Source organism: Gallinula chloropus, assembly GCF_964237585.1.
Source record: "Gallinula chloropus genome assembly, chromosome: 14".
In the NCBI taxonomy this organism is placed as follows: Eukaryota; Metazoa; Chordata; class Aves; order Gruiformes; family Rallidae; genus Gallinula; species Gallinula chloropus.
In genome coordinates, this window is record NC_140099.1 from 6,643,495 (window position 1) to 6,662,454 (window position 18,960).

General features: G+C 38.6%; 1 protein-coding gene across 1 annotated transcript in view; it reads right to left on the reverse strand.

The window, feature by feature from the left end:
- ADSS1 (adenylosuccinate synthase 1) overlaps nucleotides 1-18,960 on the reverse strand; it is a 29,572-nt gene that overhangs the window by 9,150 nt on the left and 1,462 nt on the right. The window contains exons 2-8 of the mRNA XM_084270744.1: nucleotides 6,591-6,693; nucleotides 5,136-5,198; nucleotides 4,420-4,470; nucleotides 4,022-4,088; nucleotides 2,641-2,748; nucleotides 2,197-2,278; nucleotides 1,108-1,234 (exon numbers count right to left, since the gene is read on the reverse strand). Coding sequence (XP_084126870.1) covers nucleotides 1,108-1,234; nucleotides 2,197-2,278; nucleotides 2,641-2,748; nucleotides 4,022-4,088; nucleotides 4,420-4,470; nucleotides 5,136-5,198; nucleotides 6,591-6,693 — 601 coding nt within the window. The remainder of the gene's footprint in view (nucleotides 1-1,107; nucleotides 1,235-2,196; nucleotides 2,279-2,640; nucleotides 2,749-4,021; nucleotides 4,089-4,419; nucleotides 4,471-5,135; nucleotides 5,199-6,590; nucleotides 6,694-18,960) is intronic.

Genomic DNA, 18,960 nt, shown 5'->3' on the forward strand with positions numbered 1-18,960 from the left:
CATTTGCCTCTGTGTTGGGCTTTAAAACTAAACTAAAATAGCAGCCAAAGAGCAGGGCAAATTCTTCTTACTTATTTGTCCCTACTTTGCTTTTAAGAGAATAAATTACACTGTTCTTCCCCAAATTGCTTCCTCCTGTAGTGAATAATATACACTTAGATTTTTAAGTCTCCACAGAAAATCCCCCAAAATGAAGGGTTTTTTTTTCCAGTCAAATAGCTCTATTCTCCTGGTTATTTATTTAAGTGCATTATCAGTGAGGAAGACAAATAAGAAAACATATTACTTTCTTACACTTAAAGAGCTATCAAGTATGTGCAATGTGTTTGGATGCGTCAGCTTTTCTGCATTCATCCTTTGCCATTTCCACGAGGACTGCCCACGAGGGAGAAATTCAAAGCCTCTCAATACTGCTTCCATTAGGCACTGGATCTATTACAGGATGCTGCTGCTGTGTAAAGCTTTTTTCACTATCCTGTGTATCACAGAAAATATTTCCGCAACACCCACAGAGAGCCTGCTTAAAGGTCACAATCTGACATGCCCAGTGCTCTACACAAGCACCTCTGATTGTCTGCAGCAATTTTTCTAAGCCTTCAGAGCATATTCATGATCTCTACACGGTGACTCTGGATTGGAGCATCTCTCCAGCTTTCCATTTCATCTTCGTGGAGTCTGAAGTAGTTTAATCAGACTTTTGGGATGAGAGCAGAGCAGAGATCAAGTGAAGAAGCTAAACCTATGGGTTATCTGCACCTGTTTGATGTGCCCTCCGCTGCAGAGGAATTATTTCAGCAGCATGCAGTGGGTGCCTGGAATGTACAGCAATGTGCACACACTTAGAAGTAATAAAGAAAAGAATATCTGGAGTAAAATTTCAATTCCACTGGAATAAACTTCAGTAAAAATCAATACTTAAAACCTAAGTGCTTAATCCTGTTAATGATACAATCTCTGGCTTGCTGTGCTTTACTTTTGGGAGATCTGTTCCTATTAGAGGAAAAATTATTTTGTTTCTGTGTGTTTTCCTGCTGTTTGTAAAGCTGATATAAACACAAATCAAAATAGATCTAACCTCTTAGGACTTGCGTTTAGAATTGTACTTACCAAAGTCAATATCGAGTAATGCTGCATTGGCTCCTTCAACAAGGATCTTCTTTGGGGAGCCATGAAGAGCTTCATACATAAAATACACACCATCTCGAACCATGGGTCTTATTTTTTCAGCATAACCCTGCAAATTTGTGGAGGAATGTCAACTTCCCCAGACAATAGCTGGAAGCAGTGAACACTTCTGAACACTCTTGAAATACAAAACATGCGGACAACCCAAACACTCCAGTTTCAATAGCTGTGTTTTACCATTAGTTTATATTCTATTGGAAACAAATCAAGGTATTGAACCACTCATATATGAAAACATAACTTGTTATGGTATTAGAATTTCTGTACCTTTTCTGTTCATAGAGATATTGTATACCTACCTCATTTTGTTGATGCAGTCTCTATATAGTGTGCTTGTAGTCGGGCCACACTGAGAGTGGGACTTAGAAATAGCACAAACTCCCCCCCCCCAAAAAAATTAAAGTCACAACCCACAAATACTAAAATAATATCTTTAAAGGTAGGGTGCCAGCTCTGACCAAGTACCAGACAAAACTTGGGAAAGGTGAGGTGGTTTTTTTTCTAGTATCCTCTTGTCTTGCATAGTTGTGAAAGATGATGTTTTCCCAGTGGCTCTTCCTAATCTATTTCTTACAAAAAGCATTTTTTCTAATACCAGACTCTTGAAACACAGCTTCCATAAACAGTTCCTCAGCAAGCACGGGAGTCTCTCAAGACAGCCTAGATCAGTCACAGCTGGAGACTGCCTACTGCAGTGTCACCCTGCATTCTCTTGGCTACTTCAACACAACGCAACAGATATGTCAAAAATAAAAACGTTCTAGGAGAAATAAATGACCCACAAAATGTATTTTAACTCTCAGAATCAGAGAACATTCTATTACAAAGCATAGCTACTACTTATCAAAAAGTTCTATAATAATGAAGAGATGCATTTTTAATTTAAATTAATTAGTTCAATAAGTAGTTCTGGTACACTTCATTTTTACTTTCTGAATTAAAACAATACTACTGTTTTCTTCTGTACGTTCACTGAAACAGAAAAAAATGTGGCAACTGTTAAATTCTTACCTTTAGCTTTTTCAATTGTCCTTCTATATCTATTTCCAATGTGGGAAACATTGACTTGTATTGTTGTGCCAGATTTTTAAATCTGTAAAATATTGAAATTGTATCTATGAAAAATCCCTCTTCGAGTTACTGTTCACAGAACCTTTAGCAAGAACTCAGCTTATACTATACACAGTATATACTGAGAGCTACAGGGAGAAAATGCCTAGAGCTTTGACACCTCAACCAGTGCCTTTCCCAATGTACAAAATTACATTTTAAATGATGGGAAACTCTGTGAAGTGCAGGCAGGACACACGCACATTATTCCTTGTTTTCTTCACTTTCTAGGCAATTTATATACAATGTTCAGACATATATTTAAAAATACCTCTTTAAAAGCAAATCTGTCAGCCAAAAGGTGTCTCTCTTTAACGTAGCATTTAGAAAAGAAAATAGTTGTACCTTGAAGAAAATTCATCAAAGTCAGAAAGGAGGTCACAGATTCGAAGGCCTGTTCGTGCAGCTTTGGAAGAATATGTTGGTCCAATCCCCTTCTTTGTGGTGCCAATACTAATGAAAAAGAAACCCCCTCAAATTACTTGCATATAATTTGGCATAAATTTAGCATGCATTTTTTTTAGCATAAGCAAAAACATGCTTCATGCTAAGTGGCTGTGTTAAAGTTCTTCAATATATCATATACTGGGCAGGAAAACTGAGACATCAAAAAAATGACTGAAGTTTTATAATGACAAATATATAGCAACTTTCATGCTAATTTATTGCTAATACAGTATTATACAGTAATAATGGTTCCTATATTGTCCTATGGTACTACTGCATCCCTCACCACAAACAGTAGGAAACAAATGTCATTTAGCAGCACTGTTTATAGATGAACAACAACCAGTTCTATGAGCAATCTAACTGGTACCCTATGGCTCTGCCATCATTCATACCACCTCTGTCCCTATGAACAATTCCTGCAGTCTGTAGAATCACAAACTGGTTTGAGTTGGGACTTTCAAGATCATCCAAGTTCCAACTCCCCTGTGATGAGCATGGACATCTTCAACTAGGATCAGGTTTGTTCAGACCCTGTCCAACCCGACCTTGAGTGTTTCCAGGGATGGGGCTTCTACCACCTCTCTGGGCAACCTCTTCCAGTGTTTTGCCACATTATAAAACAATTCTTCCTTCCTTTACCTCGGTGAGGACAAAAGTAAAGCTGTTTTCCAACCCACATGCCTATTTGCATGCACATTTCAGAAATACAGTAGTTCTGAGATCTCTGTTTGTATGTTAAGTTTTGCTGAAATTGTCCAGTGGGATCAAAGCCTAATAGACTAACAGAGAGAAAACCAGAGTTTCACATCATCATTCTTTCAGAAGCCAGCTTAATGAAGTATGAATAGTTACATACTGTGCTGAAGTGTAAGGTTAAAATTTAAACAGAAATTACTATCTCCATGAAGTATAATGATGACAAATGCGGAACCTAAACATGCCAACACTTCAGACTTGATGCAGAAGAGCATCACTAGTCTGATATCAAACTGGATTTGAAACATCATTTTAATAGAAATTAGTTTTGCTGATTAGGTGGGAATTTCAAAGGGTCTCTATATGTTGTAGAGAATTGGAAAATGGAAATACACAGGAATTCACACCCTGCCTTTCCAGTGATACCTCAGAGTTTGTCCACCAACATAAGCAAGAGCAGAACAGTCACTGAATTAGTCATGTCAGCAAGGCTCTTTAGAAATACACTGCATTTCTGTTTCCCAAAACTACACCATTTTAAAATTTGCATAACTATTAATGAAATGCTGAAAATATTTACTTTTTTCCTTCTTGTGCTTGACGTTGCACTTCCTGGAGACCATCTACTGCCTGGTGAAAGTCAAACACTGCAGTGGAAAATCAAATGGACATGGGGGAGACCAAAGGAGAAAAATATTCTTTAAGTCAGAGCTGTCTGTAATTTCAAGACAAAGTGCCTGTTATCATTGACAGTGCACAGGCCTCTGCATGTGAGAACAGAGCAAGTATTCCTGTAATTCCATGTAAAACATCACTCTCTAGAAGACACAAATTCCATCATTATGCTTAAGATACACGACATAGCAAGAAGCTACATTAGGTCAAATACATGACTCCTCTATAGAGTAACAGTGTAATTTAGTATGAGCTAAACCATTATTTGTGAAGTTTTTTTTCTCCCCTTCAATCATCACTTACCTATATGGGCTCTATCTGATATAATCAGTCTTTTCTCCCAATCTTTTAAACCTGCCAGAAGATACAAAGAGAAGTAGGACTTAAGCTGCATTGATTAATCAAACATTGAGATTTGCTTTTAGTTTTTGTCTTTCTTGTAATGAAGACCGTAGACAAAATAAAAAGGATAAAATGTGAGTATCAAACATTAGGAATGTTTTTGTTAACAAAGTTGCCTCGCTCTGCTTGTTCAGCTTTCTCATTTTGGTACAAAGGTATTCACTTCCTAAAACCAGAATGCTGTGACATACAAGCAATTCTTATTTTAAGAAAAGAATCTTGTTTAACTTGTGATATGATAAATCATGAACTCCATGGGTGCCTCAGAAAACAGAGAATTTATATATACAGAATCATAAAATAATGGGGACACAGAAGCTCTGGGTTAAAATCTCAGTTTGAGGTCAAAGGGAGCTTTGCCACACACTTCAGGATTTTATCTTCTATCTAATATGGTATCAAATACTGTAAAATTTCCTGAAAACCCAAGAAAAGCTTCCTTTAGAAGATCTCTCTGAAGACTACAACACCATTCAACATTTTAAACACTGCTTTTCTCACTATTTAAAATCCAGAATGCATCTGCACTCACTATTTGTGTTCTGAAACAAAGGCTTAAAAAAACACCCCCCAACCTGGCTGCTGTGAAGAAAGGTTAAAAATTACTCGATACAAACCTTTCTTTTCATTCTTTTCAGCTTCTTCAAACAGGCCTGGTAAATGTATAACCACTCCATTACCTTTGGGAACATAAAGGATTTATTTTAAAGCAAGAAATAAAGTACTCAATTCTCAGGATGTAAGGCATGTAAATACTTGATGTCTCATTTTATTTAAAAAGACTAAATTCCTCACATTTCTCAAAGTGACCTTGAGAACTTTGGGGATAAATCCTCATTGTGGGTAAGCAGCTACAAGCCTGCTAAAATCAGATAAAACAGAGCTTGCTTGATTCAGATGTGAATGCTCCAAAGCCAGCTGAGGTAAGCAGATTCTTTTCTTTGTGGTAGACTTTGCACCACGACTTCAGCCTCAACCGTCTGGTAAAAGCTCAAAGACATCTGTGGCCTTAAAACACTTGCAGTCTCTGTGACAGTATTTAAATGTTCTTCAATAGTCACGTATTTGTTTTAAGCTCAGCTCAGACTAGTGCTGTAATAGGTTAGCAAGGCCCCCTCCCTGCCTTAGAACTACCATTTAAAATCCCCAAGCAATACAGAGCATTGCTGCTGAGACTGATGAGGTGTGCAGTACTAGTGATGTAGTGGGCTGGAAACAGCTGCTGCTCTCTTCTTGGGAACATCAGAAATATCTGCAAGTGTCTGTCTCAGCCTAAATTTAGGATATAACTAAAGTTATAGCCTTTACTAACAGACAAGGGAATAAAGTGGAAAGCAAGACAATGCACCATACTTTGCAGAGAGAAAAAATGTACTTCATATAAAAATATATTTCAATCATCCCCTTTGGAAATGATCAAATGGAACAAAACTGTAACCAGAGTTCTGTGACTCACTAAAACCTACACCCACTTCTCACACAGTCTGGACATGGCTTTTGTGTCAGAAAGAATTGTCATTTTGGACAAGTATAAGGTTTAATTTTGCCTATCACTCAAACAGGAGTTTAATGTACATTAAACAAACTTTTTTATAATGCCATTTGCAACAAATATCTTTACAGTAACATCAACTTCAACAGCTGAAAATGTGAACAAACTTGGGCCTATTTCTGGAGAGTAAAGAGATGCCAAAGATAAATTACAATATTTATTTAGCCTAAGTGATGGGGTTTGTGTCCTCAAAGCATAGTATTTATATTTCTGAAAGTATAAAAGGAGTGTGTGAGTAGAGGGTGGGATCCAAACTTCTACCATGAAGAAAGTACACCACAATGGAAAGAATGGGTTCTTAACTTCCAGTGTTCTAGGCTGTCTAGCAGACACTAACCTGACACTGAACACAGAGTAACTCTTCATGTTAAAGAAGCAGTGAAGCTAAAGTTAACCTGCTGGAACCAAAGCAAATATCACAGTCACCTATACATTTTATTTTGCTTGCTACTATAAAATATGGTTGCAGCTACCTACCACGTAATGTTACTTTACCTAGTAAGTTCCAAAATTGTCTTACCAATAAAAGAAATTGCTTTGGGATTAATGATGCCACTAGGAAACAGGTGAAAATCATATTCTTTCCCATCAACAACCACGGTATGGCCTGCGTTATTCCCACCCTGCAACAGAAATAAACATCAGATTAACAGTCTTAGACCATTGCAACAAACTCTCAGATGATTTCACAAGATCTTTTTTTTATTTATACATTCATGTCTTTACATTCAAGTCACTGCTTTCTCCATTTTATAGTTTGTTGAGGGGCTATAGAATTGTAAAGAGGGTTTGGACAGGATGCTGGAGGATTTCAGCAGGGTAGCACAGGATTAGGAAGCAGAATGGTACCACGGAGTCAAGGCAGGACTGGGGCAGAGCAAGAGGAAACGCAGGAGTGGTGGCAGAAACTAGAAGGGAACTGAAGCTTTCTGGGAACAAAGCTGGATTGAACTACCACCCATGGACTCCTGTCTCTGACATATGAGCAAATGCCCATCCTTTTTGGGCATCTCCTGTGCACGGTCACTTCTTTGGGTTTATGCCTACAATGCTCAATACTGCATTTCCCATGGAAGCTCTCCCTGTCCACCCACTCACAAACAGCTACCATTTCCCTAGGTGCTTGAGATGGAAGGTGTGTATAAAGTTGGGAGCACCTGTAGTCTTTGCAGCTTCACAGAACGTTCCCATGAGGGGACAATCTTCCCAGTTACCACCTCCACCACCAGTTGACAGAGCCTCCCACAATTCATATCATATACAATCATCAACCAGGCCTGAGAATGGGAGCTGATATTTTCCTCAAGAAACTCATTTTTCATTAATGGCTTTAACAGAGGTTGATGACACAACATACAAACTTGGGAAGAGGTGAGTAGATAAAGGTGATGAGTTTATTTGAACACAGTAAAGAGCTTTAAGAATCAAAGGTTCAGCTTTCTCAACAGGCTTAATATTTGTTGCTGTTCCTACTTTTCCTTCCACTGAGAAGTTTGGGAATTCCATCTACTTGTCTGCTCTGGTGCTACAGGCCTTCCATTTTCCAAAATGGTTACAAATCTTTGTGGATTTGATATGTAAAAAAAAAAAAAAAAAAAAAAAGAGCTGAAGCACAGAAACATCAGCAGATACAACACAACCTTTAATTACCAAAATCTCTGAATCCACTTTCAGTCCCTCAGGACAGATAATACAAACCAAGAATTAAGTGACAGACCTTCTAAAACCTTTCTCTAATGAAAATCTAGCATTGCCTGCTCTGGAACTGTTTTTATGCACAGCTCATATTGGTCAGATAAGTGTCTTCTGAGTGTATCTTTACAGCTCAATTAATTAAATTTTTACCCATAATTAAAGTGGTAGCAGAGCACTGAATTGCCCAACAGACATGACCAAACTTCAAAACACACCATTGGTCTGATGAGATACTGTTTGTTTATTATCTGGTCATCTCAGTATTTCCTCAGTTTCATTGATATTCTAACAGCCCATTGGCAGTCTAATAGCTCTGATATTGAAGTTATCCACTCCTTTTCTGATTCTACTTGAGTTCTGAGAGTCAATGTAGGGTCTATGAGCTTCTTTTGCTAACAAAGTATAAGAGAAGCCTAAAAGCTTATATGGTCTTAAATCTGAAAATTACATGATTGAAGGTATAGAGAACTACCTACTACCCAGTAACCACATAAGCTCCTTTCTTTCCCTCAAATGGTCTTAAAGTGGTATTAATACCAACAGAGCTAGTGATGGTATCCTCTGGACCCTCGGGATACTTCCACTTGGATTGAGGCCTTTGGTGTCTCTGCTCAGCCCTTGCTTCAAAGACAGCTCTACACAATGAGCTTCCATTTCATATCCAGACAGTTCAGAATCTCTGCTGCACACCACTGATCTCTCCTGAAATTTAGTTATTTTTAATCATCAGCACTTCCCTAGGTCTCTAGATATGGTATCAGCCCTTTCTGGTTCTTTAAAAAAAACCTGACCCAACAAATGTCTAATGAAGGGAATACTAATGCAACAACAACTTCTGACAAATTAATCACCAGTGCCACCTTGATACCATCTGTATTGCAAACAATATGACCAGAAATAACAATTAGCATTCACTAATGCTGGAAAGTCTGGGCATTCCTGTTGAACTGCTCTGGTGTGGGAAGTTCTGCTCCCAAGTAGGAACTATTAGGTGAGCTGCTTAAGCTTCAAAAGGCTGAGTGCAACTTGGATGACAGCAGTGTCTTTCTTCAACATTAGCATCCACTTCAACCTGAAACCTTCCTACAGCTCCTGCAGCAACTCCAACACATTCAGTAGTACTTGTGTCCCTTCTGCTAAACCACTTTAATCTCCAGTGACTATTAAAACGATCAAATGCAGGAAACCTACCTGCAAGCGACTTAGGCTACAAATTACAGCCAAGAGCAGCAATGAAGTGGGACTTGAAAACTAGAAAGCACTAAGCATACCAAAGACAGTATGACAGATATCTTAAAATAGTAATAAAAAGACTGTAATAAAAAATAAAATTGTAATTAACAATAGTAATTAATAATTAATAAAATAGTAATAAAATACTTAGAAAGCTCATCTGCAGAAAGCCCACAAAAATCCTTCCTTTCAGGCAATGCAGCGATATTTAACTGTTCAGCCACAGCTGCTGTTCTTTGTAACAGCTATATTAAAGTTTCAGAGCAGAAGAATGATTGTTCCTAACAATAATTGGTAGGTGTTAAAGTTCTTCATATTTAAATCAGGGACCTAAGAAAAAAATAACTTTCACTGAAGTCATTCATAGCCTGCAGTGGAAAATTAGTATTCAGCCTTTTGAAGGTACCTACATTGCTTAACAAATCAGTTTATTAACTTTGAAAGCACTAGAGGCTGAGGTTCTACAGCATTAAATAGGTATTATTTCAATAGATTTTGCCTAGGGCACGTTCTATTACCTTGTGGTGCTGCAAGCTATACCTTCTCTCTTCTAAAATCTAGCAGATCACCAGCAATATGGTTTAAATTCAACAACCTAAAAATGCCTCTCATTCCAGGTTGGAATGCAGACCTTGAATTAATGGGAAAAGTTGCAACATGTTTTTATGAGTTAAACAACAGGAAACCTACCAGGCATTCTTTTCAGAGCAGAGTAATCCTGCACTGTGAGGTTTGTAGGTTTGGGGTTTTTTTTAAGAATGTTTAAGTTGAATGCAAAAATGTCATTTATTTTTTCCTCAAAGATTTTAATCTCTATCTACAGGCTTCTAATTATCAAAGTGTACAGTTACATGTTGTTCCAGTATCAGAAGGAGCTAAAGGAACTTAAGCTGCCACATAAAACATCTGAATATTTTCCAAGTATATTGTTTAAAAAGGTTTTCCAAGTTTTTCCTGTGCTGACCCACCCATGATAGTGGACTCTTGCTCTGAAGTGATATGCTTTGATTACCATTTTATAGAATGCGAACAGAAGCACTGGATCAATACATGAAATTGAGATGCTGTTCTTTTTTCACAGACTGGTTTGGGTTGGAAGTGATCTCAAAGCTCATCTAGTCCCAGCCCTGCCATGGGCAGGGACAACCTCCACTAGCCCAGGCTGCCCAAAGCCCCATCCAACCTGACCCTGACAGTGCCAGGAATCATTGGCCAGCCACAGCTTCTCTGGACAGCCTGTGCCAGGGCCTCACCACTCTCAGAATCAAGAATTTCTTTCCTACTGTCTAATCTAACTCTACCTTCTTTCAGTTCAAACCCATTCCCCCTTGTCCTGTCACTACATTCCCAGATAAAGCCTCTTTCCATGTTTCCTGTAGCCTCTTCAGTTACTGGAAGGCTGCAATAACATCTCCCCAGAGCCTTCTCTTTTCCAGGCTGAAAAAGCCAGTGCATTTTTTAACCAGTGTTATCAGCTGTATGCTTGTATAAATATTATCTTTCAGAGAATTAATAATTCTTATGAACAGGTTGGCAGAGAACACATAGTCTTTATCTTGTCAGCAGAACCTACAAAAAAAGATCCAGGAAAAAAAATCCACTTTCCAAAGTGCTCAGCCATCTCAAGGCTGATGTTTTCTTCTGGTTTGGATTTTTTTGGGGGTTTTTTAAAATCACTTCTATTCTGTGGAGTTGAAACATCCCAAGGTAGAAGGAGAATTGCTATTCAGAGCAGCAGTGAGGCAGTGCAGTACGTGCAGCAGGAACTCCTTCCTCCCAGCTAGCCTTATGATCCATGTTTGAATAGGAATTAAATGTGTCCTGATGTTCAGATGTGTTTCTGCCTGCTCTTGCCAGCCAGGTAGCATGCCAGAGACTGCACTCCAAGCACCTATAAAATGCATTAAAACCTGATGATAGTTTCAAACTATAGCTGGGGGATGAACATGAAACGGGTAGGTTTCCGAGGGGCCCCTCAGTGATCAGTTCTTAACCCCCTGTCTAGCAACATTAATCAATACATCAGGGTAAAATTAGAAACTCATTATTGAAGAGCTGCAGCCACAACAACCATAATTTGAGTGAACAGAATTATGAGCAGACTGAGCCAACTGGTATATACTGTGAATGTATGAAGTGTCCTGACCAGACTCCAAATAAATGGGTTAGAAACAGAAACGCAAGCCAAACTTTGGATGGGAAAGATCTATGCTTGGAAGTATCTATGCTAAGCAGCACATGGAGGTGTCTGAAGACAGTTTCAGTACTGGCTGGCATGCCTGAGGTGAACCTCACGTGTATAAATGGGAATACCGAGTAGGAGTAGAGAGATTGTATTACCTCTCCTACTGGCAGTGGTACAACTGCTACTAGAATACTGTGTCCTTGGTACTCTGACAAGATTATAAAACTTTCCCCTTATAATCTATTAATTTACAATCTATGAATTGGAATATCAGTTACAAACAAGTAGTTTGGGAATTCTGCATCTGAAAAAGAAATTGCTATGATTCCTGTCTCTCTCATTTCATTGTAAATGCCCCAGCTCTCCTAATTCCATTCATCGATGAAGACAGACGTTCTCTTAAATGCAACTGCATCTACATGCCAAATATTCCTCATTCTGATATAAAACGGATGAGAAAATAGAAGTATTTTGTCTTGATTGAGTAATTCTCTTGCATTTATATAATTTTATACATGTTACAGAATAAACAAGAATTATTACATAAGTTGTTTCTTCTTTCTCCTTAGAATTTCATTGACAATGGTTATTTCTAACTGCATGGAACTAGTTTGAATAAATGTAGGTAGCAAGTGTTACCATCATTCAGCCAGCTTGGAAATTAACTTTACAATAATGTAAGTCCACTGCCTTTCATGGTAGTTACCTTGATTTATGTCATTGCAAATGAGTTTAGAACATCATTTAAAAAAAATCCAGCACACAGACAAATGCAATGCATTAGTTGCTTTGAACACTCAGACCCTTAGACACAAGGTCACAAAATCACCTGTGTGTGAAAGCTTTAGTTAGATGACTGAAAGCTCTGTATGCCCCAGTAGGGAGGTTACTTTACTGGAAATTTTTTTTCTGCTCATTTTTTTCACTTAAACTATCAGCTAATAAATAGCACCCAACTCACCCCAACCCAGTTCCAAGAAAAGGAACATAGCTTTTTTTTAAAAAAAAATAATTCAAACCATTGGAAAGAGTTGGGTTAGGGAATAATCGTAAGTATACTTAGATCAGAAAAACTGAGAGAGCAGTGATTTTTATAGCTACGGTGGTGACAAAGAGCTGGAACAAGTTACAAGTATTTCTCCTGACACCAATCATCACCAGCCAAATTGAGTTTGCCTTGCTCTTCTTCCCAAATATTATTTGCAATAGCAGCTCTGCATAGAACTGCTGTGTCTGATTCCTGCATCTCTTCAAGTATGTTCTTGTTGTGTTCCTTCTCCAAAGCACACCACCTTCCCAATTAAAATAGTGATCTCTTCAAAAACTCTTGAATTCCCAGGGAAAGAGACCTTCCAAAGCCTATTAAGATGATTAGTATGGTTAGATACCCTCTTGAGAAGAGCTGATCAGAACTTTTGACCTTTTAAAGAAATATATGAAACATTTCCAGTGCAAGTATCTAAAACTGAAGCTTATATCATCTTTTGCACTAATAATGTAGTAGATTTCCTTTACTACAAAGTGAGCCTTTCTTATATGGATACCTTGGTCATCCTAAATATCTGAAAAATGCAACAGGAAAAGCCAGATCTAATTCAACTCAGGTTTTAAACAGCAGTCAGTGCTGGAAAACTAAACACTCAAACTCTAGTAGTTTTCTCTCAAACAGAATTTAAAGTTTTGTCAAGCCACCTAAAAACAATCGGCTGTGACAGACCAACACGAAACACACACGTAACTCCAGCACAAGATGTAAAGAAAACAACAAATTCAAGGTATATTGATAGAAAATGCCATTGTGGAAAAAGCATTCTAACCAACACTAATGGAAACCTAAAATAAAAGAAATCAAACATGAAAAACCTAGACATGTCTGCTCATCTTTAGCCCTCTCTTCAGAGGAAGCGTAGTCATGTCCCTGTGGGAAGTAATATGATCCCAGGATATGAACACAACTTTTCTTATATCTGTAAACAAATAACAACAGCTAGTGAGTTACACCAGGAATGAAATAGAACAGATGTCATTTCAGCTTAATTTTCAGCTGCTTTCTTTTGATGCTCGTAGAGGATAATAAATTTATCAGGCTTTATAAAGGGGATTGAAAATTAAGCTTGCTTTCTTATGGAGATTTGGAAACTTTAAACCTGACCTTCTCATACAGTATTTATAATCCTGGTGGTCCTGAGATGATCTCTCTGATGCCCGAAGGAGAGGCTAGTTTAAAATAGCAATGTCACCATGTTGTTCTCAAGCCTAAAGTGATATAGTGTAACATGCAAATATGTATAAGCAAAAGGAAAAGTAAAATTTGGGTAAAACATCTTACAAATGACAGACTGCCATTAAAAGTTTCGGTTTTGACAGGGCAGACTTCTTATTCCAGCTAAGGAAACCAATACTCACACTTAATAAGCTCTCTCCTGTGTTGAGCAGCAAAACAAAACTTACTGGCTTTCAGGGAAACTTGCAAAAAAAATACTCAGAAAGCAATATGCCTGTATGAACACAAATGCGTGTGCAAAAGGGATTATCAACCTTCCCAAACATTAAGAGAAATCAAAACTGCCTGTAGTTACTGCACACTCGTGACTCCAAGGTCATCAATCTCTTCACTGAAGATCATCAAGCTCTAATCATTAGGAGATTAATGCTACTTTATCCCACAGGAGGAAATTATACTAAATATCAGGGTTAAACCTCACTGAAAGGAGAGCAACACATGATAACATACGCAGAGGGAAAAACAGCAAACAAGTGAGCTCCTTCTGTAACTCCATGCAACCATCATACAAGACTGCCCTAATTTAATCCCTGTTACAAACAGCTCCAACAGCACATGATCAATAGGGACAGTCACAACAACAGGCTGCTGCTTTGCTGTGCCCTGTCAGCAACACAGCAGAGGAACACAGGGAATCACCGGTCTAGCACCTAAACCACTGAGAAAAACCTTCTTACCTGCCTTACTTTTCTGCCACATTTGGGTTCTATTATTCAATCACTTGCCCACAGTATATTCCTTTATGATCCTCAAAGTACTATTTCTAGCATATAGGGTATTTACTTTGCATTCATGAAAACACTAGAACAAGGTGATAAGGAAACTGGGGATAACTGACACCACTTACCTGCATTGCAGGTGTTGGGCATGTCCTTTTACCCCTTCCTAGATTGTTCTCTAGTATTTCAATGGTATCTCAAACCCAAAACATTTCTAGGCTTTTATTACTGGTTAGCCCCTCTCCATCTCATTTGCTGACCTCCACTACATAATGGAAGTACCCACTCAACATCCTTGTTGTGTGACTTGGTTAAGCCTCTTTGGTGCAAATGAGTGCAAACTACTACACCACAGAAGCCCTTAACAGCAAGGTTTCCAGTATCTTTTTTAACCTCAGCTTTTCTGCAGTGTTAACATCAACATTCATTTTTGTCCATCTGCCTCAAAAGATCAAGTGATCCCTTTTCAAAACCACAGCAATTCTTAACTTGAAAGTGTATTGATTAGCATAGAGGAAATGTTTTTAAAAGTGAATGTTGAGTGAAAAATAAAAGCACATTAATAGGAGACTCCTAAGAAATCTAAGAGCAGCTCTTATTGCAACCTCATTCCTACAAGCTGGTGCTGTTTCTTCGATGCCAGTTCTTAAGGGAACACTGATAACATCAGGCAGGTTGTTTTCAGACTTCCAGATGCTCAAAGTGTCACAGGCCTGACACATCCAGCATTGCAGGGGCAGCACTGGAACAGCAGTGCTAAGTGAAGGCCTGAAAAAATCTTATAAACTGCCTTGGGCTGGTCCCTGCTGCTGAATCATTGTCACTGGTTTCAGTATGAAGTGAAGGAACAACTTGCATTTGTGTCACCACTGCTTTACCAGTCTATACACCAAGATCAAACCCACTGCAGGTAAGGATTACTATCACAGAGGCTCCACTAATTTACTAGCAGCATTTCTCTTTCACACTGATCTTTTGATAATTTCCTGCTCTTGAGATTTCTTATCAAATTGCTTATGGGGTATTTTCCTGCAGTGCTTTTGGATGTTTTGTTGAAAAACAAATTATCACACAAGAAAACTTGTGGAAAGGCAGGAAACTCAGGAAAGGCAGAATTGTTCACTCTCCATGACAACAGGAATTCCTAGGCATTCTTGGCACACACCTACATTATAAGAGAGAAAGTGTCTCATGAGTAATTTACCATTATCAAACTACATGCAAATTCTTCTGCCTTGTATGACAACGCACACCATTTCCTTTTCCATTCACACCCACACAGAACTCAATATGCTCAGTGATAAGTTATTATTACAAGTGCACCTTACATAGGCTGAGCTTAAGGAAACAACTAGAACTGCATGATCACCAGCTGTCCTCAGTCTGACTGAATTTACTACAGCAGATCTATACAGGACTTTCAGGGCACAGATCTAGCTTAAGTGGAGCCTCTGAGGGCACACCACCTCGGTAGCTGTGACAGTTGGAGAGGAAGTGTTATGAGTAGTCATATGAGTAGTCTTTTGGAGGAGTTCCCTCCTCCAGCATGGAGGAGGCTGAGGGAGGACCTCATCACAGTCTGTGGCTTCATGATGAGGGAAAGCGACAGGGCAGGCACCAATCTCCTCTCTTTGGTGATCAGTGACAGAACCCAAGGGGACAGTATGAAGCTGCAGCAGGGGACATCTAGGTTGGATATTAGGAAGAGGTTCTCTACTGACAAGGTGGTCAGGCACTGGAACAGGCTCCCCAGGGAAGTGGTCACAGCACTGAGCTTGGCTGAGTTCAAAAAGTGTCTGGACGATGCCCTCAGTCCCATGCTCTGACCCGGCTGGCCCTGTGTGGAGCCAGGAGTTGGACTCAGTGATCCTTATGGGTCCCGTCCAGCTCAGGATATTCTATGATTCTATGAATTGTTTGATCACCAACAAGATCTCCAAAATTATCTAACTAAAACCAGCCACAAGCTGTAGTTTTGAAGATAGCCACACACCATATGAGACAATGTGAGAAACGTACACCTGATATGAGAGCTTCCACAGAAGCCGTATTTTGAAAGACACCAAACCTCTCTTGATTAGTGTATGTATCCCAAAGCTGACATTAGGACTTCCTGTTCTACAACAACATGGCAAGAGGTGAAGTAAAAAGCAAGCTTCCTTCTTTGTGTCCAATATTCTATTAGTTAAAGGCTTTGAACAAATGCTAATGCTTTTTGAAGAAAACATCTGAAGTTCAACTCTGGTTGTACCCTTCCCTGAAAGTATATGAGGGATTAAAATTACTGCACTGCAAAATGTGTCAGTTCTGTGCCCCAGGAGGCCACAATAATACATAATAGCCTTTACTGTACTGCTCCTGAATGCCTTTGCTTGCTGAAGGAGCAATTTAAGGGAAAATTATCTCCAGTAATAATCTGAACTTAGACAAACCTACTCAATTCTTTAACAGACCTAAACTGCTTGTTATTCATTTACTTTGAAATATCTTTTCTGCTTGTTTTTATGGGTATGTGTGCCCATGTAGCTGGGATTTTAATGAGGGCAGCCTGTGAAAACTTTTGTTCTGCATCATCTGCAAGAATATCTAGAGATCTTTTACTCTTATTAAAACATCCTCTATCACAAAGAGTGCTTCAAGTACACAGGTGAAACAATCAATTACTTCAATTGAATGAAGATTTCACATTTACATTATTTATATGAATTGTGTCACTCATGAAAGAGAAGTGAATTATGGTACAACACTATCGTACTTAGACTGTATACCATCTGAAATAAGTGTTGAGAAAGACTGAAATATGATCAACAAATTGAGACCCTTCAATTCACACGAACCTAAATTCTGAAAACTCTGGAAATTTAAAGAGCCAGAATTTTCATTAACATATACTGAAGCTTCCCTTGTAGCTGTAAAGGATTCCCTATCCCCATCTGCCTTTCTTTCCAGTATCCCAGGAAATACCATTTCATTTCCTCTGCACCAATCTAGCTGTCACAGATTTTTCTCATGAAATCAGCATACTAAAAATACTTGGCATGTGTTTAAAGAAAATTATTTTCTTCCATAGTAACATTAGGGAACTATTCTTTTGAGAAAGCTCTTTCAAAATCAAATTTGGCCCTCCTATTTCTCGGAATTAGGAGGGAAAAAAAAAAAACAAAACAGCTTTGTTTTAAAAGACAAACTTTCCCCTTTCAGTCATTCATTTGCTAGCTTTCCCTACTTTCCATTTTGCTGAGGACTAAAACAAGCTGTTGAACACCATTTCTTTCCACGTCACAAAACTGTGTGGCCAGGACATAAGAAAAAATCCTGATGCAATTTTTTTCTGACATTTTCTCCTGAAGTCTGTAATAAGAGAGCCCCTCGGTGTTTTTTAAGTAACCCAACCTATTTCTAACACAGAAGTCTAATAACACTAAAAGGTTTTCTTAGTTTCCAGGAGGAACATGGAGCAAACAAGATTTTGGTCTGCACACCAAGGTCTGTAGTGGCTGTACATGCCATTAATAAAGTCCCTCTCAAACTGATTAGGCCTGTGAGTTAATCACCTACTATTACCACACAGAGAACTCTAGTTAGTACTGTTCACGTGCTTACACACATGCATATCAGTCCCATGTGAGTCCTGAGAGACAGAAATCATACCCTATTACCTACCTGCATGATTGGCTTTAAAAGTATGAAATACTAAGCTATTAAAATGGCATCTTTTTTAAAAAGCATCCTCAAATTGCCATGTTTGCAAATACCCCATTTAAATATTTTAAAAAATTACTTTTCACTTACACTGTACAATTTTTGTAACTAAAGTAAATCACTAGTCCTATTTTCTCATTTTACAGACTGTCTTACCTTCTTCCCTGAACTGTATTACTGAAGACAGTTCCAGCAGTGCATTACCAGCCTGTACTAGCTCACAAACACAGAACATGTGTGTATCAGCAAATGCTATTTTGAAGGGAGTGGAGAGCTCTTCTAGATTCATCTGCCTTCCATCCATCCATCCATCCCATCCCAGTTCTCATCAGGCTACAGAAAAATAACGTAGATGTGCCCAACAGCATATTAGAGCATCTAAGCCATCCAGCCTGTTGTTAGTACACTAACCCTTCTGGCATGTAGAGCCCTGTATCCTTCAAAGCATATTCTGAGGCTGGACTCGGGGGCCATGCTTGCAAAGTACTTCTCTGGATAGACAGCAAATCTGACTTGAAAGCAGCCTCAGGGCATCCCTTAATAGCAGGTCTGAAAAAAACCCACTATGACTTCTCACAGTAATAACTGTAAACTGATGAGAAAGGTCTGTTGACTGGGGACAGTATAAAATGCTCCTCCTCAGCCAAAACTTTTACATCTTGCTTTCTCACCAAAGCAATTGCAAGACCCGTGTTTAAATTCCTAGCATAACATTACTGGATGTGGGAGGGAGGAGGAAAATAAGGATGGAAAAGTAGCTATACTCCTGATAATACATATTCATTAGCTGACTTTTGCAGGGAAACTTCTCCCCAGGTGATTCAAGATCTTGGGAGCTTTAAGTTCCATTTGGAAACACTTCCTCCATCTTCTAAATATTTAACTCATGTGACAACAACTATTTACATAATATACTTAATGACACAAACGTCCTTGGATTTATGATCCCAAATTCAAGGATATCTGTAGCTTTTCAGCACCTATCATGAATTTTAAAGCAGAGTAAGTGCTGTGGTACATACCAATTGAGCTGGACTAAGCTAATTGCTTATTAATGCAGCCACACAGTTTA